At 32.4% G+C, this 26284-nt stretch overlaps 3 protein-coding genes across 3 annotated transcripts; all 3 read right to left on the reverse strand.

Moving 5' to 3' along the window:
• Positions 1–5416: 5416 nt before the first annotated feature.
• LOC131025458 (uncharacterized) lies at positions 5417–6027 on the reverse strand. The gene is made up of 2 exons (XM_057955250.1): positions 5568–6027; positions 5417–5475 (listed from the first exon to the last, which is right to left on the reverse strand). The coding sequence occupies exons 1-2, from the start codon at positions 6025–6027 to the stop codon at positions 5417–5419; spliced, it is 519 nt and encodes a 172-aa protein (XP_057811233.1).
• A 4275-nt stretch (positions 6028–10302) lies between these two features.
• LOC130985505 (uncharacterized) lies at positions 10303–11218 on the reverse strand. The gene is made up of 2 exons (XM_057908504.1): positions 10870–11218; positions 10303–10773 (listed from the first exon to the last, which is right to left on the reverse strand). Exons 1-2 carry the CDS (start codon positions 10973–10975, stop codon positions 10490–10492), a joined length of 390 nt encoding a protein of 129 aa, XP_057764487.1. The 5' UTR covers positions 10976–11218; the 3' UTR covers positions 10303–10489.
• A 10635-nt stretch (positions 11219–21853) lies between these two features.
• Positions 21854–23006, reverse strand: LOC130985506 (transcription factor bHLH162-like). Its single transcript, XM_057908505.1, has 3 exons — positions 22642–23006; positions 22239–22544; positions 21854–22147 (listed from the first exon to the last, which is right to left on the reverse strand). Exons 1-3 carry the CDS (start codon positions 22771–22773, stop codon positions 22067–22069), a joined length of 519 nt encoding a protein of 172 aa, XP_057764488.1. The 5' UTR covers positions 22774–23006; the 3' UTR covers positions 21854–22066.
• Between the last annotated feature and the right edge of the window lie 3278 nt (positions 23007–26284).

Genomic DNA, 26284 nt, shown 5'->3' on the forward strand with positions numbered 1-26284 from the left:
ATGCTCTTTCTCCTCTGTCTCTCTCTTTCTCGGCTGCCTCTCTCTCTCACTCTCTCTCAAAAAATAAACTTTACCCGTGCGGCTAGGTTAAAAGTTCTACTCAATTCTTATACATGTAAATGGGTTTCTTGGTCAAACAAGCCTTTAAATTGCCGTGTATATCCCCCCAATAAAGCTTCCGCGATTCTCGCCTATCTGTATAGCCGTATGAATTGTCCAATCACCCTTTAAGCTTATAATTTTTAAAAAAATAGGTTTTCGTGTATAAATAGAATAAATAGTAGTAAATTAAGGGTAAAAAATACGAATATTATATAAAATGATATGAAAAATTATTTTAAAAACATTTAATAGCTTACCCGCCAGTACTGAGTAGCCGTCCGCTTTAGCCGTGAGTAGTTTCTTACCCACGGCTACGGCAGCCGGCTACATATTTCAGGCGGGTACCCACTTGGTAAGGTGTATTATGTTTCACTGATTCATAATATATGATTTTGTAATTTTTTTATGCACCATTTGCTATTATTTTATGTGTTACAATATTAATTCATATACAATCAAATAAACTAAATAAATTTAGACTTATTGAGTTTATTTTGTCAATCTCCTTCTCGTGAATTTACTGCAAAGAGATTCCCACCCTATAAAGCTGCATTGTAGCCGTATGAATTGTCCAATCACCCTTTAAGCTTATAATTTAAAAAAAAAAAATAGGTTTTCGTGTATAAATAGAAGAAATAGTAGTAAATTAAGGGTAAAAAATACGAATATTATATAAAATGATATGAAATATTATTTTAAAAATATTTAATAGCTTACCCGCCAGTACTGAGTAGCCGTACGCTGTAGCCGTGAGTAGTTTCTTACCCACGGCTACGGCAGCCGGCTACATATTTCTGGTGGGTACCCACTTGGTAAGGTGTATTATGTTTCACTGATTCATAATAGATGATTTTGTAATTTTTTTATGCACCATTTGCTATTATTTTATGTGTTACAATATTAATTAATATACAATCAAATAAACTAAATAAATTTAGACTTATTGAGTTTATATTGTCAATCTCCTTCTCGTGAATTTACTGCAAATAGATTCCCACCCTAGAAAGCTATTATACCCGTGAATTGTACAATCCCCCTTTAAGTTTATAATAATAATAAAAATTAGGTCTGTTTAAAAATTTAAAATCAAGAGTATTATGAAACTAGAATGTTTTATAAAGCTAATGAAGTATTTACCCGCCTGTTAATCCTAGCCGGTTACAGTAGCCGCCGGGATCCATTTCCAGCCGGCTACTGCTAACGGCTACGATTAACCGGCGGGTAATTGTTGTATTAGCTTAAAAAAATACTTGTTTCATAATACGCTTCATTTAATTTTTTTTCAACTTTCTTATAGATGTTTAATAACATGAAAACCTGTCTTTATTTTTTCGAACTGAAGGCATTTAGGGTTACAAATAATGACGTAAGTTAGCAAATAATGCCATTTCCTCAGATTTAGAGTCATATTTAACTACCTCTCTTACACATTTTCTTACACAAGTGTACTTGTGTAAGAAAAGTGTAAGAACTTTTACGGAAAACGATGCAAACCTATCACCATCAATTGCAAAGTGGGTAGTTTTATAAGACATCTTAACCAAAGTGAGTAATTTTGTAAGATAACTAACCAAAGTGGGTACTTTAAATTCCAACCCTATGTAACAATACTCGCAGATTAGTTGAACGTTTGAATTTATAAAAATAAATTAATTATTACAGTGTCTCCAAGAAGATACCAAAATATGCGAACTCCTATCTACGAACAGTGAGGTCTAGGGTTCAAACTTCACCGCTCCCCCACCCCCAGGTAAAAAAAAAATACTGTTACAATAATAATTTAAACATTACAAGTTAAACATTAATAATGATTAAAATAAACAATAAAAGATGAAATATTATAAAGAACTTATGTAGTACATATCGATTTATATTCGAGATCAGTTAAAAATTGGATTTTTGATTTCGTAATCGGATCAAATTTCATGATTTTAGCAGAAATTAGCCCATTTATTAATTAAAGCTGGTTTTTTATAAGTTTTACACATCAATGTAAAATTATTAGCGAAAACCTAACTAATCACTGCACGCTACATATGTGCGGTTGTAAAAAGAAATGCAACAAAATAATGTAACTGAAAAACGAAAGAAATAGGACTTTTTTTTAGGCAATAGAAAATAGGACTTAAATTGTCTAGTTATCAGGACCTCTTAGTGCAAAAAGCGAAAGAAAATTAAACAAATGAATTAATCTAACATTTTGGTTCGGTGCAATATATGTGAAGCTCAGTCAAAAGTAAATAAACAATTTAAGTGACGTAATTAAATTAATGCAAATCATATTAGTTTCAAGCACATTGCATCAATTAAAACTTAAAAGAGAATTTTTAGTAAGACTTATAAAATATGAATATCTTTTAATTTCTAGATAAATTTTCATATCATGAAGTCTTTTATATAAATCAATGAATACAAAAAAATGTCACGTAGAACTCCAAATTAAAGAGAGAGCTATTAATGGTAATGATATTATATATTTGATGATTGGACAATTATTAATTAAGGAAAGTTTCGATATTAATTTTCTTTGTAATCTAAATATAATAAAGTAGTGTTATTTGACTAAATTTAATTGAAGAATTTATTTATTTTAAGTACATATATGTATTATTTTATTTAAATGTTCAAATGTGGTAATTTAATTAATAAAATCAAAGATCAATGTATAAATGAAGATCGACCCTTTCATATAGGTTCAAAATTTGAAGTTTAATATAAATTTTATATGGTAGCCTAATTATTTCATATACATCTAAGTGTCCTTTTATTTGGGTTTTCAAATGGTAAAATTCAACCAAAGATCACTATTCAATTCGCTTACTTTTAGATATGCCGCAAATGTAAGAGTGCAATTGAGTATAATAGGAAGTAAGATCATATCCCACACAAACCGAAAAATTACAATTAACTACTATCCTGAACTAAGATCCTTTATCTAGACTAAGGAAATCTTGAGTTTGTTTTAAATCTAAAAGCATACAAATAAAACAAATAAACGTTGTAAAGACAAAGAGAGTTTGAACACAGAGAAAAATATCTCAGATTTTTTGTTTCAACAGATTCATGAAATCAAACAAATTAAGATCGACTATTCAAGAGCTCAATTCTTCTTAGAGCAATTATAATTGAACTCTAAAACTACTCCCTGGTGAACAAATCGTAGATTACATGCCTATTGTCCCAAATCGTACTCAAACGTGTAACTCTCATTAGATCCTAAGTTATAATCCTCACAGAATTCTCAAGTCCTCCTAACTAATATTGAAAAATAGGTTCCATGTTCTTATTCAAGCGTCAATAATTTTCTTCAGATATCAAATCAATGCAATTAATCATGCAAAATTGGTGATCAATCAATTAAGCAAACAATAAATCCAAGAAAATGAAAAGGAAAATCATGTCTAGATTAATGCAATCAAAATAAAGTCAGAAAATCATCATTTGTTTACTTCATAACTCTAGTACAAGATTACTAGCCACGCAGAGACGTGTAAACTAGCAAACTATAAACAGTGGAGGATAAAATTATTCACAAAAAAATTGTATAAGAAATGCATAATCTCGCTAGTGATTGCTTCAACTCCACAAATATTTTCTTCTGTAAAGTTCCACAATGTAAGATAATGTAAAGTGTATTCCTTCAAACCTTCTAAGAGGTATTTATATGCCAAGAAGTGCAAGGTATTGAATGCTTCAAGTAAATATCGATTTTTTACCCAAAATTGTGTCAAACTTATTAAACCTAGCATACTCGTAGCTCGGAGCAAAACTCACGCGCCAGTGCATTCTAGTCGCTCGCCGGACGAATCCACCCATGGCCGCATTGGTTTCTTGAAATTCCAAATTTTGGAAAAATATTATCACATCGTTACCCCATGATGATATTTGTTAGAGTATACATCAATACTCTTTATATTGTCATTATGTAGACAATCTGCATTTATCATCCGATGTACTAGTTGGGATCTGAACAATATGATAGTTTTCTCTCGCAGATCTTTAGCAGCATATTTCAGAGTTGTCTTTTAGCGAATCTTTTATATATGCACGACTTCTAATCTCCAAATTATTGAAGCCTTATTGGATGGAAAATACATATAGGCTCTGCATTCATTAATCAAGCCATATATGAGCTGGATCTCTTGCTAGGGTTCGCCTATTTAAAACGAAGAAGATGACGATTGATGCTGCCAATTTTATTATTATTCTCCTGAGTTTTTGCAGTATTTTTGTGCTTGAGTGTGTGATCTTATTCGATCGCCTTTTCATTGTGTTATTGAGCGATCGGTTGAGTTGTGCGAACCTGTAATTGATTATTTCACTAAGTGATTGGTGAAAGTTTTCTAAGGGTTTAGGTGGTGATTGCACTGAGTTCAAGCCTAGGGAGTGAGTTACCGTCTTGCTTCCAATTGTCCATCGTTGGTGAGGTTTTGGGAATATATAGAGGCTTAAGTAAGATCGAGTCTTATTATGTAAGTTCTTGTATATCTTAACTTCAAGTGGATCGTTTATCCTGGGTGAGCCCTCTAAACGTAGAGGTTTTATCACCGAACTAGGTAACTATTCTTGGAGTACTGTTTTTTACTGTTTTTTACTGTTTTAGTACCATCTATGATACAATATCTGCGTACGCACTTACTTTACTTGTGTGCGAGATTCTATGTGTTTGAATAGGTGACAACTTCAATATTATCATGAATTGGGGTGAGAAAAAGGAAAAATGAGTTGCCCGAATATTTTTCCATGCTTCCCTAAAAAATTATCCACCATAGAGAACATGTTGCTAGTGAAAATATATACCATCAAAGATAACGTACCCTAATAAAACATCAATGTAATGTTGATTGGAGAATATATGATGATGATTGAGGTTTTTATTTAGGTTATATGGACTATTAAAATTTAATATGAATTCAATGTGGGAATATGGATTTATATAAAATATCTAAAAATGAATAATGGAGGAGATGACATGTAAGGTAAGATTGTGAATTATTGTGATGCTTAAATTATATGCTTTCATATATAATTTTAATAGATTTTGTTGGTTGTTAAGTACGTGCTATATACATATTGTTTATTATTTCAAGGGTTAAGGTGCAGATAGGCCCCTGAAATGTGAGCCCTTATAGCGATTTGCTCCCCTTACTCACTGTGTGTGCAACTTACCCCCTAAACTTCAAAAAATCGCACATTTAAGCCCCTTTGACCTAACTCCGTCAGTCAACGTTAGTTAGTCATTTTATTTTTATTATTTTTATTATAATTGTGGGGCCCACCTTCCTTTCTTCTTCTACCTTCTTGTCCTCTGCATCTAAGCCACTCTCTCCGCAATTCTCACGCGGCTTTCCCAATCAGGCCTACTTCCATTTCCTGCATCCATCACATATCATGTAGGAGTATTAATTTAAGGATCAGCAGATGGAGAGTCATTGTCTTGTCTGCACATATGTATATAGGATTACCTCGAAACATATCAAACACACTTCCCTGGCTATAGTAATCATAGACCATGAGCTTCCTCTCCTCAGACAAGTGGTACGCCCATGGTGTGGCCACATTTTCATGCTTACAATCTCTCAACACAATCATATGCTGCTCGAATTCATATTTTGTTATGCTTGCAGTATCCATTAACTTGATGACGGCTCTACTTCCCGAACGAAAACATTGTTGGTCCGACACCTGCACATCCCGCAACAGTTGAACCAGATCCGTTTTCCCATAGTTGAGGTGTTGAACCAAATCGAAAGTAGCAGTAATGTGGAAGCTCCCAAGTGAAAGTGGCAAACCCAATTCTAGATCTGATGAGTAGTCAGAGGCGCAGATGGTGGAGATAGAATCTTGATGACAGAGTTTCCAAATCTGCTCTCTCTTCACCACCGCCGCCACCAGCCTCTCCCTGTTGTCGTAATTCCTAGACATCAAAATTATTTCTCTTTCTCCTGCGGTGGCGGAGAGAGCGGCTTAGATGCGGAGGAGAAGATGGACCCCACAATTATAATTAAAAAAAATAAAAAAAAATGACTAACTAACGTTGACTGACGGAGTTAGGTTAGAGGGACTTAAATGTGCGATTTTTTTAAGTTTAGGGGGTAAGTTGCACACACAGTGAGTAAGGGGAGCAAATCGCTATAAGGGCTCACACTTCAGGGGCCTATCTGGACCTTAACCCTTATTTCAAAACTCAAATCATGAGGAGATCTAATATAATTCATCAAAGAAATTTAATATGTTTAGTAACTCTTATCACATTATTCAAGTGTTTAATAACTATATAATCTAATTCATTAAAAAAAATTAATGTGTTTAGTAACTCTTATCACATTATTCAAGTGCTTCTGCACCGCAAGTAACCCTAAAATGATAGATGGAATTCACGTGGAGCAAATAAATACATCACACTATCTGTTATATATCTATTTTTGGAGTTCTCAAGTTAAGTTTCTCTTATATCATTTCAGTGTTGTGGCCCCTTTTGAATCAAGGTAACACAAGTAAATTATACAAAATCGAATTATATTCTAGTTTGGCTTTTACTAAACCAAAATGTGGCACAATTATATATATATATATATATATATATATATATATATATATATATATATATATGTTACAATTTACAAAATTAAGTGCTACCAAGGGTATACAAACCCTAAAGTCCAAACACTTAAATCAACTCGCTAAATCTTACATTAATTATATGTGACATCTTAAAAGGAAAATACGCATTTCAGACGCTAGTTTTTGCTTATTGCCGAAGTCAATATGCAGGAAATAAAATAAAATCACTACTTACGTAAATCTAATAAATGAAGTAAACGGGGATCAGAATTATAATTATTATCGATCACGTGAGATTGCAACCTAATTCAATGCAACCAATGAAGAAGTAGAAAAAGGAGTAATTAGCAGTATATATAATAACCAATAGGTCCCTGGCTGCAGATATAGTAGTATTAGTTATTAAATCCTACGCAGATCCCGCGATTTTTCTTGTGTTTGAAGTCCTCTCTGATTATTTTAAAATTCAATTTAAACATATTTTATAATCACCGCAATTGTTGCATCAAATTCTGCAATGCTTCGTTGAGGGCATTGGGGCTAGTATTGTGGTGTGTTTCATTGTGGATCTCGCATGGAATATTTCGCCAAAATCCCATACACTGTTTTCTGGTTTCTAATTTGATTTTTAATAAAATGTTTATCCCCGTTATTATATTCCATTCACTGGAAATTATATATACTGTAAATTTTGTTTAATTAACTCTAGGATGACTAGACTTGCGCGCCCCAATATCATTGATATTTTGGGAGAATCTTTTACGTGGAAACTCACACATTTGATCAGATGAGATGAGACAGCATCCTCATGTTGCAAAAAGCTTTTAGTTATGGGAAATTCTAATTAAGGATACGAATAAAATTATGAAAATAGTAGTACTTGTTTTTTACCAAAATATTTTTGTAGTGCGTAACATTATAAAATATATTATTACGCAATTTTTAATTGAGAAAGTGTGCGATAGTGTATTTTAAATTATTACACATTTTTTTGACAATTACACACTTTTAGTATTATTACACATTTTTGCAAAAAAATGGATAACATTGTAAAATACTTTGTCACACGTTTTGTCAGAATTACCCTCCTGCTTGCCAATCTCCAAAAACCATATATATTCATCGCCATTCGCAGAAATATACTTGCACGATCACGAAAGACTTGTTTAGAATCGGGTCAACTACTAGGATCGAAATGAATAATTACAAGTTTGGAATTTGAATTTTGAGGAATTGTGTCTCAAACATTAAACTCACTTATACGAAAATGAAATATGTATCGAATTACAGAAAGAAAAATGATATAAGCACATGCAGTAAAGGTTGCTGCATGAAAAGAGTGCCTCACGTTTTTTCGTTTTGCAAGAGACAGAAAGAAATTTGAATTTGATGCAATATTTAATTCGTTCTTCTTCCATTTGGTTTTAATGAATTTCGGAGGCTATATTGATGGTTATAAACTTTAGGGTTTATTTATTTTATTAGAATTTAAAATTAGAAGGATACAATAGTATAATTATAATTATAATTAAATGTTAGGCTATATATAGTGAGAAAATTAAAGGAGTGAGAATTATCACATATAACCATTTTTGTTAATAACATAAATTTTATAGCCCTAGTTTATAATAGATAAGTTATATAGTCATTTTAGGCTTAAAAGACTATAACATCCTTTGACTTTTTTTTGAAACTTCGAGTACTCGATGGTGTACTCGTAGGCACCATCGTGTACACCATCGAGTAATGAAAAAAAATGAAGATTTTCTACAACTCTATCGAGTAATCGAAGTACTCGATGGTGTACACGATGGCACCACGAGTACTCGATGATGTACACGATGGCGCCATCGAGTACAAAAAGTCAAAGGGTGTTATAGTCTTTTAAATTTAAAATGGCTATATAACTTATCTATTATAAACTAGGATATAAAACTTATATATGTTTTTATGAAAGATGGCTATAATAAGATTTCTCTCATTAAAGATACGTATACAATCAGTCAGTCACCCAAAAACTAAAAGGTAGCAAATGGTAAGCCCAGGACAAGAAATAGATTTATAAGCCCAGAAAATAATTTTGGATTTCATAGGATTTTACCCGAATCAAAAGTGGGCTTTTTTGGCGGAACTTATTTAATTAATTTGATTCTATTTTATTGTTTTTAGTCTCCGTTTGGGTGGATATATTATATATATGAATTCTGATCGAACTTAATCAAATTCATTTAAAATTTTAAATATGTGTTCCCCCTCATTTTTTTAATTATGTGTTTATTTTTTTAAAAAAATAATTTTCTTTTGTTTTGACACAAATATTTTCTATCTCAAGAACATCACTATTTTTTTTTTATCAAGAAAAGAGAATTTATTGAAAACACCGATGGTACCAGAGGTACCTACAATTTGATACAAGAAGAGAGCGAAAACTCGCTTGAGCACCAGATTGAGAAACTAACATCCGCCTCGAGAACCCTGAACATGATACACCAGCTCCACAATCTGCCTTTAATCTCCGAGATCAAATTTTGCACCTCCCAAACTTTCCCTTCAAACGACTTTCATTCCTTCGTTTTCACATAAGCCAAATTGTGCACATTATCCAAGGAGCTTTAAGTAGCTTTTCAGTCCTTTTACCTCTTCCTTGATTGATGAACAAAATGAAATGCTGAGCAATATTGTTAGGTCTGGCCGAGCTATACCCCAACCAACTCTCAAGAGCATCCCAAACTTGCTGGGCTTTCGGACAAAGAAGAAAAAGGTGGTCCGCCGTCTCGAATCTCCAAATGCATCCATTACACCACTCCTCTCCGTCAACCAGCGCCACCTTCCTCTTAGCAAGATTGTCACAAGTCGCAAGCCGATTTCTTAACCAACTCTCAAGAACATCGCTATTGATTTAAACTATTAGCTAAAAGTACGTCAAAGGAAACATAAATAAAAAGGAATGAAAGTAGATTCTCGACCAACCATAATGAAGTTAATTACACATTCATATATAAGGTTTAACTTTGAACTCAAGACATAAATATTAACAAAATTAAGTTAATTACACATTCATATATAAGGTTTAACTTTTAACACTAGACATAAATATTAATTACACTCTGTTATTATTTAAGTTGGATCTGACTCAAGTAAGTCTATGAACTATACATACATTTTGCTCACTGAGTTTTTTTTTATGATATAATTCGCATATTGTTATTGTGACTTAAATTAATGAACTTTTGAAAGAGATTATTTTGATGCCTTAACCATTCCCCGGGTCTAGACATCTTGAACCACACTGAATTGAATCTTAGTTCATGACAAAGCGGTTATTTGGACTTAACTTATTGTTTGATATCCTAGCTAGATACCTATTACAAAAGTCGTCCGTTAAAATTCACTATTCTTTTTAGGTATTGTACCGTGGTTCCCTCCTCCCTCCGATATGTATCGTGGCTCTATAATTACACTCGTTTATTACATAATTCATGCGAGAATTTGATGAGTTGATTCAATTTTTTCGCGTTAAAATTAAAACTTACTAAAAAGTTGGAACCACAAACTATACTTTACCCTTAAATTAAAAATATATACAACAAGCTAGTATAATAAAGATGTGAAGTTGGTACAATAAGTGTCATTGAATTATCCTCTTCCAAACTCGGAAAATAGAAAAGAGAATATATATAGGAGAATAATTCGTTGATCACATCATCTACTTCCTTCATTGCAGTCGGTTCAGCATATTTGAACAAACAGAGACGAATTAGCTATACTTTATTGAAAATGTTGAAAAACAAGTAAAAATAAAAAAAGAAAGAGATGATTGAATTCATAGGCAAGTGTAGGGAGCGGGATAGAAATAGAGAGGTTGAAGAGTGAAGAGCTGAAAGGGGGAGGTGGCGTTTGGTGGGGCTGGTTTCAAGACAGCACCGTCGGAGATGATGAGTGGGCAGACACCTCTGGGAGAGGAGACTAAGAAGACCCGGCACTTGTGGGCCCCCCGACTGCTCACCTTCACCGGCGTGAAGGAGAAATCGCCCTTGCCGCCCGTCTTCGTCTGCTCCTCCCAACTGCCCTTCCTCGAGTTGTTGCATTGCAGTTTCACCACCGCACCTGCAGCAAATTAATTCAGATACCTATCAGTGTGATCATGGATTGATTGATACATATATAGATGGAGTTAAGGAAGAAGGTAATTAATTAATTAACCAGGAAGAAGGTCGGTTTTGATGACTGATCCGGGCCCCCCCTCCATCACGCAATACACGCAACTCACAGACCCCTCAATAACCACCTTCTTCCTCGCCGGAGCCATCCTGCGCCCATGCAGCTGCACAATACCAGATAAATCCCCAAAAGACTACCTAACCAAACACCACCCATCACCACACTTCACGGCCGGCCGGGAATTGATTACCTAATCCATTCTATGCGTATTTAAATGTAACTAAGAAATGGATTGGACATCGTCAACTGTGCAGTATTTGCTGGAGGTGTTGACTGCGATTGTTTTTTGTAGTTTCGAGACATGTAATTAACCCTCTTTGATCGATATCAGTATGCACCAGGGACGGAGCCAGGAATTAAGTTCGGGGGCTGAACTTGTATGGGGGCTGCCCCCGAGATTTTTTTTTTTTGGACATTCTGTATATTTAAGGTATTTTTTTTATTAAAATACGAGCATAATACTAATAATAACGAACAATATTTTCATAGATTATATAATTTCAATATATGACAAATTTTTTTTTGGACATTCCGTATATTTAAGATATTTTTTATTAAAAGACAAGCATATAATAATAATAACAAACAACATGTTCATAGATTATATATTTTCTATATATTACAAATTAGTTTCAATACATTATAATTTTTTTTAGCATTTCATACATATTAGGCATTTTTTATTAAAAGACAAGTATAATAGTAATAATAACAAACAATATTTCATAGATTATATAGTTTTAAATAACAAAATTATCCTTAAATTAAGTATATATGAGAGAATATAATAACCAAATACTCTTTCATAAAACAAATTATTTTATAATAGGTATAAATATATATATCTATATATATTTTAAAACTTAAAAAAAAAAAAAAACTCAAAATTTGGGAGGGGGCTCTAGCCCCCCTAGCCTGCTCTATCGAATTAAATGCTGTTGAAATTTATCCGGGTTAGAAATTTTCGACTCTAACCCTAAATTTTCGGATTTTGAGCCAACTCATCGAGTCAGAAGAGCTTGTAAATTCATGAATTTTTTTAATGTATTATCATTTTCTTGATATATAATTCTATATTTATAACAAAACAATACACACGAATGAATGTCATTTAAGATCGACTTACATAGTAATAAATATGCAACTATTAGAGAGATATTTAAGAACACACATATTTTTCTAAATGTTTTATGTTAAGCGCTATAGTACTGAAGCTCTGGCCCAATAATAATTAATTATAAATTTAGGAGAGGGATATTATAATTAAATAACATGGAGTGAAGTTATAACATTAAATCTCTTGGGCTTGGGCTTAAGCAGTATCAGTCCATGGACCAAATATAATAGATAAAACTGGGACTATGTACTAATTAATTTCTCAAGAGGGGTTCATTTTAGTTCCACGTCGCACATAACGATCATTGGACCTTTACCATTCGAAATGCCATGCCAATTTTAATTTGGGCGTGATTTAAAATCGTGGTCAAATTGCTAGAAACATAAAATTTATGTATTTTGTGATCATTTCAAATTTCATGAGAAACATTGAAATGAACCAAACTTGATTTCCTGTATTAATTAAGCGCGAAATAGCCCTATTATTTATTGACAATTGCTGCAATATGATCGATGAGCTAGCTATTCAAATTCAACTCTCATCTATTCATATATCCATGCATGTGATGATCAACGCACTATATTAAATTACATGAAAATCCTTGATTAGATAACGGATCTGTGTGCATTGGATCCCGTGGGTAAGTTGAGATTTTTCTCAGCTCGATGTAAAAGTAGTAATTCTACGCGTGAGTTTCCATGTCGAGTCACGTTATATTCCTAATGATCCTCCTAAGCTACCTTCCGGAAAAGCGGAGCAATTAAATATGCAAGGATTGACCAACAACCACGGAGTTAATATATCCATACAATATTCTCATAAATTAATCATAACACACACGCATACATATATATAGAAAAGAGAGAGAAATTGATACTATTATATATATACGCACAATTCTTGCAATAAACAAAAGAAGCGATGGGTCCATAGATGAAAGAAAAAAAAAATGAAAAAAGAAGACGAAGAAATAAAAAGAAAAATGTAAAATTAAGGGTGAATGATCGGCTAGGGCCAAACTAAGTCGAGGCAGATCCGAGGAATAAGTTGTTCTTGAAATCGATCCTGCCCATAGCTTTTGCATTTGTCGGTCAGATTTGTTGCGGTCTTGGTGGCTGGACGCGGCGGCGCACCGGCGGCGTGTAAGGGAGAAGGGGATGAGATAAGGTTGTCGAGATTTTCATGACGAAGCAGCTCGGAGAGAAGAAGTAGAAGAGAAGCCATGAATGAATTAACGTAATTAATTAACTGGAAGAGGGTGGGATTTATATATATGTCATTTATGACTGAGAAAGGATTTTCCAATTGTACACAGAAAAGTTAGGCCATGGATTTATTAGCATGCCAAAGTGGTTACAATTAAAAATACTACTCCCAGCTGACGGTTTTATTATATTCCAAATAATGACAGTCGACTTTTCAAAGTACACAATTGTGGAAACATGGGGCGTCCAAAAGAAGTACCAGTTGACGGTTTTATTTGTTTTATCTTCTTTTTCCATTTATTTTAATACTACTATATTATGTACTTCATTACTTCATTCGCTAGCTCTGTCCACAAAAATGAGTCTCGTTTGAGAGTAAATAAAAATTCTAATAAAATTATTAAAGTAGGCATAAATGAAATAAATATATATTTGTAGAGATAGTGTTAATAACAACTTTTAAATATTTGTAGAGATAGTGTTAATAACAACTAGTTTTAAAATTAATTTTATTTACTGGGGCCTTTAATTATTCTCAAATTAATGCCTTTAATAATCTGCATTTGAAAATTCTGAAATTAATGCCTTTAATAATCTGCCTTTAATTATTTTGAAATTGAAGCCTTTAATAATCTGCACATAAACGGCATCTTTTATTTTTAATTTATTTTATAATAAAAATAAAAAAGTTACAAAAAATAACTACAATGTAGAAAATATAATAAAATTACTAAATCTTATTTTTATTTTAAAAAGTAAGTTAAATAAATTAAAATATTTTCTATCTAGTGATTTGTGGGTGGTCACAATGTGGCTGTTTAGCATCACTCCGAAATTAATGCCTTTAATTATTTTGCAATAAATAATTTGCATATAAAACAAAGCATATAAGGATTCATTCCCACCAAAATCGAAAATTTCATTACTTGCTCCAAAAAATTTCACTAAATTTCAGATTAGTTCCAAAAAAATGAAGGCAAATTCAAATTAAATTTTTCTTCCAAAAACAATTAAATACAGTAACATTATCTTCTTCATTTAAACCACAACTATTATAAATATATAAAGAAAGAGAGAATCATGACTGACACTAGAAAAAGATCATTAACCATTTTACTAACATTTATTATGAGTTTTTATGTATATAAATATGTGACAATTTCGCAGGAGGGGGAAAAAATTGGCTAACAATTAAAACACCGCCCATCATCTGCATGGATACTTAGATCCATGTTTTATTTATTATTATAATTATATTTATCCATATTAATCCATTTATTAATCCATTAAAGGGTGTATTCAATTCAGAATTTAAAAGATTTTGACATTTTTTTATAATATGAGGATTTTGTTAATTTCATGGATCGTTTAATTTTATGTAGAATTTAACAAATTATGTTAGATTGATGTATCTCTATTTTCATAGATTTTATAAAATTTTGACGGAAAATTGATTTAGCTTTTATACATATATATAGATTGGTCAAGCTTATAAATATATATTCATTAAAAAAAATCTTATAAATATATATTGAGAAAAAATAAGGAATTTTTTTTGGCTAAGGGACCATTTTTTTTGTTTTTTTTTAGGAAATACATCTGATTGAGAAGTGTTCTTATATTTATTCACAAAAAACTGTCAAAATCCCCTTTCACTGTATCATTTCAGAACCATGGTCAATATTTGAGAGAAGAAAGCCAAAAAATGAGAGAAAAAATGTCCTTATATCTATTCGCAAAAAAACTGTCAAAATCCTCTTTCACTGCACCATTTTAGAACAATAGTCAATATTTGAGAGAAGAGAGCAAAAAAAATTGAATAAAAAAGATAAAAAATAGCTAGAAAATTTAACGTCGATGATAATGGAGAGAGGATAATGTCAAAACCTCTTATGTAGAGGTGATATTTCTGGAGGAATTTTGTATTTATATTAGGGCATTAGAATCCTATATATAGAGTTCATGACATATTAAAGTCCTACAAATTTTCAATATCACCAGATTTCGATGAATATTTAAGAGTCATAACTCATGAATACAAACAGATTTAAAAAAAAAATTCAAATCTAAATTGAATACCTATCGACAGAGACGGATCTAGAGGCCGAGCAGCCTCGGCGGTCGCCCGGTCAAATTTTTTTTATTACCTATATATATGTATATATTTTGATGAATCTCGGCGGTCGCCCGGTCTGTTTTCTTTACTAAAAATTCATTAAAAACATCCGATGAAATCTCGCCCGGTCCTAATTAAATTCTTAGATCCGTCCCTGCCTATCGACTTTTGAAATACAAAAAAATCTTTTAAATTTTGAATGGAATACATCCCCTCAATCTCGTATATATGTATACACTGATGGATAATTAATAAATATGTCAATTGGGTTGAAACTTGCTGAGGGTGTTGACCGTGATAGTTTTTGTGTAGTTGAAGACATGTAATTGACTCTGTGCTAGTCTTCTTCAATATCAGGATACAAGACTAAGTACATGTGGCAGCCAAACTACCTGGACGCGGCGGAGCATTGGCCCCCATGCATGCCGGAGTTTCTGGGGCTGAGATAAGGGTTTAGGCTCATTCCGCCATATTTAAATTTAAAATAAGTTTGGAAGTTGGTTATTTCTCAACCAATTTTCCTTTCTCAAAAGTACAACGGGAGCTGGTTTCTGAGAACATATATGAATGTAGGCTGCATCTTATGCTTTAGCTTTATAGATTAATGGTGTGAGATCATGACTTTGATACGAATCTCAACACCCGCCAAAAAATAAAAAATATAAAAATTATGAGTAGGAAATTGGTATTGATTTGAACGAAACAGAATTAGACGCAGTTGAATTCGATTAATAATTAAAGCCATACAATACAAGAAAAGATAATTATTGGAAAGAGAGATGGATGGGAAATTTGATCAGATACAGTGAGGCCAGTAGGAATAATAGAGGAGGGGGCGAGCAGTAGTGTAATACTGCAAAGACGAAGTGGTATTAGTTTTGGTCAAGGCGAAGCCGGACCTCCATGGCGTGTAGTCGAAGTAGGGGACGTTGCCGGTGGGGGCGATGCAGTCCGACCTGGGAGACGACACCAGGAAGATCCTGCACTTGTGGGCCCCCCAGCTCGACACCTTCTCCGGCATGAATAAGAAGGCGGCACGGCCGTCCGTCTTCATCTGCTCCTCCCAAGGGCCCTTGTTTGTGTTGTTGCACTGCAGTTTCACCACCGCACCTTCCAGCGGAGCCAGCGTCGCCACCTCGTGGAAGCTGTTGTTCGGGTTGCTCACGCACACTTTGCAGTACACCGCGCCCTCCACCGCCACCTTCATTCTCGCCGGAGGGAGGCTCGCCGCCGCCATGCACTCCAACGCTACCGCATACGCGAGGAGGAAGCACCAATATTCAGCACGAGAGACCAAAGCCATTGCGTGTGTATCTTGTGCTTGCTCTTTTTATGGCTATATATATATATATATATATATATATATATATACATGAGGGGAGGAGAAGGTTAAAATGAAACCATTATATAAATTAGAACTTAGATTCATTTTTATCTCTTTAGTCATCAAGATCTCTCTATAATTGATGTATCATCAAAATCTATGGTGGATGTATACGTAGATGAACATTTTCGATGAATGCAAGTTGAGGTAGAAGTTGGAACTGTCAATATGGCTTACACAAAAGTCTTCATAAATGACGTAGTTGGGCATTAGGTAAATTCCACTATAACAATACGAAATATTTTAAAAAATAATTCACCGAAAATATTCATCATATGCAAATTCAGGAAGACAAAAAAAAAGTTTTGTATATTTAAAGGCAGAATTTTAAATTCATGTGCAAAATTAGAAAAGTGTGAAAGTTCTTGTATTTTGAAACAATTATTTCATTAATTAGGTGTTTAATACTTATGGTTTGCCGCGCTCGCACACCGTGCCAAATTTGAGGATTCCACAAACTCCCTTGTATGTGAAGTTTCCATGCATGTGCTGCAACTTTCTCAATTAATTCTATATTTTTTGCTGATAAGTGTATGTATGTTAATTTAGTGATAAAGTGGTTAATACTAGCTTGAAGTTAAAATATTACTTTCTCGAAATAGCATGCAAGATTAGAAGTAGATAATATTAATCTATGGTTATTTTATAAAGTTGTAATATTGAAAGTTCGTCAAGATGATATTGAAAATTTAGTGGTATTAAAATTTTATACAAGTCATTAGCATGATGTCTGTAATAATGTTTTTAATTAGATCTTCTGTGATTAAACTATTCTATATATATATATTTGAAATTTTTTAGTATGGAGTATTACTTTTTTGTAAATGGATTTCATTAATTAATTAATTTCTTTGTTACTGCTATATCATTTAGCTAGGTATCTATGGCATGGTAGGATGAGTTGTATGACCCAATGCGATTTATTTGTTTAATAATAACGAAGAAATTACAAGCGGAGAAGGTCACAGTTGCAGATAGTTGGGGGTTGAAACTGATAAAGGTCAAAATAATTCGGTTCTATTAATATCTATACTTTTGTCTACGAAAATTATGATATTTTTACTATTTTCATCCATTCATAAAAATTGTAATGTTTCCATTTTCGTACAACTTTTTTTTATATTGTAAATACATTTATACTCAATATTTACAAAAACTTAACTCTTTATTGTCAAATGCAATATTTTTGGTGGAATCATTTCTCCGTTTAAAATGCACGTTATAACCATTTATTGTAATTTGTGCTCTCAAAACACACTATAATTGTGCTAATTTTAATATAACGCTTTTAACTTATAAACGAAAGAAAAAACAAAAAACAACACGGATAGAATCTCCCCATAAGTGTGTCTGATTTGGGCCTTATTTGGACCTATCGGCAACCATTTGCTGAGCCGCATAATTATGTGTGAGGACCATTATGCGTCTGGGCTGCTGCTAATTAAGAGAACAGGGCATTTGAAATATATATCAAACTTTGTTTTCCCTTCAAAAAAAAAAACAAGTGAATGTCTCCTCTTTTTTTTTTTTTTTTTAAAAGTGAAATGTAGTTTTTTCAGATGATTTTAGTTTCTGTTTTTACCTAAATTAGTACATTTCAGTATCAGATTCTTGTTGGTCTTGCCATATTCTAATTTACAGCTAAAACTATACATTGCATTGCTAGCTAGAACTAGAAGTCTTAATTTAGCAGAAAGAAGGTTATCTCCAGATATAAATGCAATTATATATAGAAACTTCCACCAGAATGGAATTTCAAATTTTGTGCCGGACCAGTCATTAAAAATAAATAGCTAGTAATTGCCTGTGTAAACCACCTGACAACAAAACTTATAATATCATTATAGTAATAAAGAATATATATAGGGTTGGGTTTCGTAAAAAACTGCAAATAAGTAGAGAATGGAGAACACTAAATAAATCTATAAATTTAATGAATATATCGCATAACTAATAAATATGTGTATTTAGTAAAAATACAGAAAAAATATAAAATTTGGCCCCTCTCAGGTTTCGAACCCAGGCTAAAACTTATTCATAAGATACATTGATTTATTCATTGAAATTATAGACAATTCGTAACTTTATATTTGTTCTCCATTCTCTACTTAATTTGCAGTTCTCTACGGTTCTTCTCCCTATAGGGGTAAGTTTCACTAAGATTGTTATGTTTCGTGAGATCGTGAGACTAATGAATAAGACAATATATAGTGTTGAATAACGATATTTAAATAATTAGTAAAATTTTCACTCCTTCCAAGATTCGAACTCAGGTATAATTTTCTCGCTGCGATCCAGATAAATATCAGCCATAGGATATATTAAATCAACACTTACAAATCAATCTAAGATGTCACCACATATAGACGATCTCATTAGAACATTCAACCAGACTTTTGATCCAGGGGGGTCCAATTTTTTTTAAATAAAAGTAATAATTAAATTAAAATTAAAATTAAATTAAATTAAATTAAAAATAAATAATAATCATTAATATAATTATAAATATTATTTAAATTACAAAAATACATTTCAAACAAATTTTCAAGTTCATACAAAACAACTTTAAAAAATCAAGTTAGATAAAACTTGGGATTTTCGATTATCGAATTGTTGACTTTGGAGTTTATGTGGATTAATTCTCCACGTAATGTTCATTTTACGATGTAGTTTACAATAAAATTACTAAATATTGAAAATTATGGTGTAAATACAGGATACATCCCTTTCTAATTTGAAGATTTTTTTTAATTAAAATTGTACAAAACGACGTTGTTTGGGCCTCACAAACACGACGACGTCTGTGTTAATCCATTTAAGCTCCAATTCTAACGCTTACATATCGATTACAGTATAAAATAACTCAATACGATAATGATGAAGATAAAATCATATTTTTTTTTAATACTCCATCCGTCCCTGAAATAAGTTTCTCTTTTTCCTTTTTGGGACGTCCCCAAATAAGTTTCTCTTTCTTTCTTTTCATTTTTGGACAACTACCCCACTACTAATAATACTTTATTTATTCTTACTGTTCACTTTTTCACCACTTCCAATACCAATTATAACACTTTTTCACCTTTTCATCACTCTCAATACTAATTACTCCCTCCGTCCCACCATTTTAGTCCCCTCCCACTTTTCACACATATTAAGAAAATGCATTTAATTTTTATATTTTTATCTTTTATACCCTTATTTATTATTTTCACACATTCTTTTCACATTTAAATGAAGCATTAAATAAGGTTAATTTAGTAAAAACAATATTTTTATATAGTATTAATTTGAAAAGTGGACTATCTTTTTGGGACATCTCAAAATAGAATAAGGGACTAAAATGATGGGACGGAGGGAGTATAACATATTTTTCTCCATTATCAATACACTTTATTACTTTTCCTTAAAACCCGTGCCGTCCTCAAAGAGAAACTTATTTTGGGAACGGATGGAGTATTAAATTACGAAAATATAGTATTTTTTAAAATCTCGGTGGGCCCCAGTGACCCCCCTGCCCCACCCCACCCCTAGCTCCGCCCCAGTGTGTGTGTGTGTGTGTAAGGCATGTGCTGTTCTGCACGAAAAAAACAACATATGCGGCTTTGGTGTAAGATTTGACAAAAAGTTATACTCCACATGAAGTGGTTTGAGCATATATGATGAATAGGGGTAGAAATTGTCACCACACTGCATGGCCTCGGCGCTTCCCACGTTTCCAGCTTACCCACTTTTGCCCGCACCGCCCCTTAATATACATACCATATTAATTATTCCCATTTAGGACAGCAAATATTAGCTCTCTCTACAGTTAAATTTTCTTTCTTGTCTCTGCAGAGCCCACTATCATAATATTGTCTTTTGTTTTAACCCAAAACACCATAGACTTGCGGAAAGATTTCCCACTACTAAAATAATGAAAAGTTTTATATCTACTCTAATTAATACTTGGACATTAATTGCTTGCATTAGTAATTACATAATTGGCAATCGTCTACTAAAAAACAAATTTGCAAACATGTATACATGTCGTCGCTATCACAACATTATGTTTGAAACTCCTGCATGATAGTAATAGTTTTTGGAAATTAACCACTTACAAATTTACATATTTACTCTACACTTAAAAAATAAAGTCTTCGTCGTCGTATAAATCTGAGCTGATGTGGGACTATGATTGCAAAGTCAATTTCTAAAGAGTACATATGGAGTAGATCAGGATGCTTTATGAATATATTCTGGTGTATATATAGTACTATCTGAAATTTGCATACATAAAAACATCTGCTGGAAAAATTATGTAAAGATATATATGTATAATCTGAATTATTTGATAAGCCCACACGCATGTATTAGCCATCTAGCCAATTAATATTACCAAACAAAAAAGGGATTTCTAGATTTGTACGTAGGAGGTGAATTATATCACATATATATTTATAGACAAATAGAAAATGAAGAACACGTGGAAACCCAAAATGAAAAAAAAGTGACATATACAGATGAGAGAATTTCACTATGTGCTAAAAATAAGGTAGAAATGAGCAACAAGAATCAACCACAAACCCTAGAATAAATTTCGTCTATTTATATAGGTCCGATCCATACAGTGAGGGCTTCCCCAATCCCTCAAGCCCCACCCACATTGCAAAAAATTCAAATCTCACTGCGAGCTCGATCCCAACATTAACAATGTTGGTTTCATCACATGAAATATTTTGATCCACTATTTATGTTGTTGGTAATTGGCTAGTAAAATCAAGCAACTGATATTTCAGAATTGACCACACTGTGCATACATTAAAACTCACACTCAGACTACATGCTGACAAACAATTGTACATATGAGAAACAATTGTTATAACCATATCCGGATAGGCACAAGTCATATATTTTGGGAGTCTCAATTAAACAACTTATTGCTAAAATGGCTTCATATATTTCTATTGGAAGTTTGGAATATACAGGGAGAATTGAATGGCTAAAAAATTAGGTCTAAAACGGATGATAAAATACTTGATAAATTGATTTCATAAAATAACGCATACTCTTCTAGCTAGGTACACTACACCAACAATTAATTTCATGCCGAACCTGTAAATATATCTAACTAGATGGTAGTAAAACATGTATTCTGTCAGCAAACATTGACACATTAATCCTTCCATTTTGTTGCAAAATGTTGGAAAAATTCTACTCCACATATATAACACATCACACTGTTTTTCAAAAACAGTAGAACTAATAAATTCATATGCGCAAGCTCTTGAAGAAGAGACCAGTACTGCCTTACACCAAATTCTTGTCAAAATCACACAAAATTTCATCATCAGCTTATTCAAATTCAAAACCAAAAATGCCTAAATACAGTCGTACGCAAATTTCTTCAATCTCTCGGAAATCCCCGCAGCTCCATGATTCTGTGCAGACTGATCTCCAATCTTGTCAAATATCAAATAGTAAATTAAAATATAGACAATTGATCAGAACCATATAAAACCATTAATTCCCCCCAAAAAAAAGTATAGACACCTTGGCATGAATAGTGTGGAAAACGGTGTTGTCGAGTACAGAGAAAGTAGCGGCGACAACTTCAGCGGCTTCTTCATGCAGCAAATGTATGATTCGAGTGAACATGAATTGGCAATTAAGTCCAGTTATGAGCACCACTTCTAGGGCTGAACCCGATACACGAAAATCGATGTTTGGTAAATTATTAGGCCCTCCTTTGCTCCAAACAAGGCAGTTTTTCTTCTGTTTCAGCTTCTCCAACTTAGCCTGCTGCATCTTTATGTAGTTCGTCGCTGCTTCCAGCTGATCCGGCAACGAAACCATTTCCTAATTCATCAGACCACACTTAATGTATACATAAGACAATGGGAAAACACAAGGAAGAATGTATACTAGTTAACTAAATTGAAAACAATCAATTAACCCTAGGTCGGGAATGGGATTGAGGAGGAATTAGAGAGTTGAGGTTGGTGTAGAGGGCCTTCATCTCATTTCTCCGGTTTTTCTCTATGGTTTTTCTGTCTGCTCTCGAACAACTAGGGTTTTGATGATCCATCTCCAGATGCAAAGTGGATGTGTGTGTATTTTTTTTATTTATATTTGGGTTGTTGCAACTGCGAATCAGTAATGTTGAAGATTGAGAAGATAAAGGTGAATATATGGATAGAAAAGGCACTTGCTAAATACTCCATAACATTGTACTAATACTCTTGGGAAGAAAAAGGAGTAGTAGTGGGCCTTTGCGCTTTATTTGTGGCACCCATGTTTGGAGTGATTTTTGACCATTTCATTTTCTCCAATTTTGCGATTTTCCCTAAAATATAATCCACCACTATTCAAATTTCGGCGTTCCGTCTTAATATGTCAAAATGTATCGTGGGTAGCGTTGCAAATGAATCAAATATTTTAGTTCGATTCGATATTCAATTTAAAATTTTAATTTTTATATTCGATTCGATTCGATTATTATTTAAATAAAAATATAAAATTCTGTTATTCGCTTCGATTCGATGTTCGTAGATACCTAATTAAATATTTAAATATTATATATATATGTGTTTGAATGAGCTAAAATAAATTATGAACTGTTTTTTATTCTTAGATTGTAAAATTTACAGTGAATTTATTACTTTGTTGGATGAATTTAATTTTATATTCACAAATATTTAATTACTATATAAATAGTACTCTCTTCGTCCCACGAATCTTGACACGTTTTCTTTTTTGGGCCGTCCCACGAATCTTGACACATTTTCAAATAAGATAATAATTCTTATATTCTCTCTCCTACTTTATCACTTTTATTACCTTCTCTCTCCAACTTTATCACTTTTATTATCTTCTCTCTCCTACTTTATCACTTTTATATTTTATTAACTACACACTTAAAACACTAATCTATAACTCCTTAATTCTCATGCCAAAATCAAACGTGTCAAGATTCGTGGGACGGAGGGAGTATAATATTATAAAAGAAATATAATAAAATAATTATGGTATTATATAATAATTGATAATTTTAATTTATATTGAAGGTCATATACAAGAGAAGGTGAGCCATAGTTCCGAATCACCTAGATCGTCGGACCACGATCAGGTGCATGGGCTTTCTTATATAAAATCTAAAGTTTACATTAAATTGTAGTTACACAAGATTTGCGAACTATTATCATTGCCTATCAATTTTAAAATTTATGTATTATATATACCTATCTAGCACCAGAGTTATTATAATCGAATTCGGATCATGTTATATCTAGATGTTAGACAGGGTTAGTGTACATAAGAGACCGTGAGCCGGTTTAGCGTACAGCCGGTCAGTGACCGTAGAAGGTGGCCATCTTCTCGGCACACAGTTATCATTGCAGATTTGGTAGAGTACAAAGAAAAATAGTCTGATAAGATAATTTACAGCTTTAGTATACATGCATGTAGCTTTGGCTCGTCCCCACTGAGTATTTTTTTAAAAAGCGAAAATGCAAAGCATCATAATAAACATGTATTAAATTAAAGTCATTCTTCACAATTTAAAAAGTAAAATTTTACAATTTATAAAATCAAAATTTCAAATTGAAGTCATTCTTCCACCACAAGTCGCGCTTTTTCATTGCGATTGTAAACTAATCAAATAATTCGTATTCGATTCGATATTCAAATTTTGATATTCGTATTTGATAAATATTCGATTCGAAATTTACATATTCTATTCGATTTGATTCAATTCGATTCGGTTAGTATTCAAATACGAATACAAAATTACGATATTCAATGCTATTTGGTTCATTTACTACCCTATTCATGGGTACCGATAATTAATGATTTTAAAAAAATGTAGCATGCATGTAGCTAGGGTTTTCAATTGGGCGATACATGAAAGCTTGTTGCGATTATCTTAAATAAACTAATTAATTGCATTTAAAACTAAACAAATTATTTATTTAAAATATATAATATTTTTTTGTTTTACATGTATACTAAGTAATTCATAATTTACGAGACTTTACATAGTTTTTTTTATGAATTAACAATTAAATTTAAAGATTGGTTGTGTCACGATAAACTCATCAAATACGAGTCATTTGGCCTCAAACATAAATCACTCTACCGCTATAAGCAACACATGCACACAGTAGTCATTTTTGTTTATTTTTTTTATGATATAATATAATTCATCCGTCCATAAAAACTCTTCCTCGATAAAGTGGACATAAATTTTAAGAAAAGTAATTAGCTATGTATTTGATAAGTGGATGATAGACCCCATAATTTAGGAAACGTTGTGATAGTTAGTTGATTTTTGAGTCCATTAGTGGTAATAAGATGTATAAATATGTGAAAAAATTTGAGGGTGATAATTAGTTATACTCCAAACTATGATTTTGAAGTGGACATAGTTAATTAGTTATACTCCAAACTATGATTTCCAAAATTATAAATGTTATTTTGCATGATCAATAAGATACATGATTAATATTTTTATTCTTAAAACTATGAATTTTCTAATATAGCCCACTCTTTCAATAAGATAGGTTTATCAAATGATAGAAATTATCGTGAGCCTTAGAGATATCACAAAATTTCTATTCAACCAAATTAGTAAAAGATTAGCCTTACTATTTTTATTTATCTATACTAATGATAACACTCAATTTTCTATGATGTTTAATATTCTTAAGATGTCAATTTTATAAGAAATTGAGTATTTGATAATTATTTTGTGTTTGAGTTGCTTTATCTGAGTCAGAGGGTTTTTTAGGACAATAACTTAGGTTGATTTGAAAATTAGGACAATAACTTTCGGACTTGTAAAAATAGGACACTAATTAATAAGCGTTGCACCCGCAGGACATATATGGGCCAATTATTGAATTTTGGGACTTTTTTGCACGGACCAAGTACATGCCAACCCGCACGGAGGGGATGATTATGTGGCAAGCACGTCATTTTTACGGCTCCAAATAGGATGTCATGTGCTTGGTCTATGCGGGAAAGTTTAAAAATTCGATAATTAGCCGAGAAATGTCCTGCGAGTGCAACACTTATTAATTAGTGTCCTATTTTTACAAGTCCGAAAGTTATTGTCCTAATTTCCAAATCAACCCAAGCTACTGTCCTAAAAAACCCTCTGACTCTGCTTTATCTTGTGAAATGTGATATTTACTTGTACTTTGGTGAAATTAACAAAAGTATTAAAGTTGAATTAATAAACATGCATTGTCTGAATTAAAGTCGTAGATAATCGTGATATGAATTCGTCGGCATAAATGGGTCGCAAAATTGAAGTTCAAACGAATGAGATATGTTCGAAATAAGAAAGTCGCACGCAGTAGTAAAAAATCAACGACCAACTCAACGATCGCTTAGTTGGTAGCCATTTTTTTGAAAAATCGAAGAAAATTTTCGACGATCGTCAAAGCAATCGCCGATTTCTCTGGATTTTGAGTGAAAAATGGGAATCGGAACAACGACCGCCGATTTCATAAAGGCCTGAAGGACAATTTCGGCGACCTACGAGCATGGTCGCCAATATTGTCCAAATTTTGCCCAAAGTTTTAGTTTTTCTCTGT

This window comes from Salvia miltiorrhiza, chromosome 5 (genome assembly GCF_028751815.1).
Source record: "Salvia miltiorrhiza cultivar Shanhuang (shh) chromosome 5, IMPLAD_Smil_shh, whole genome shotgun sequence".
In the NCBI taxonomy this organism is placed as follows: Eukaryota; Viridiplantae; Streptophyta; class Magnoliopsida; order Lamiales; family Lamiaceae; genus Salvia; species Salvia miltiorrhiza.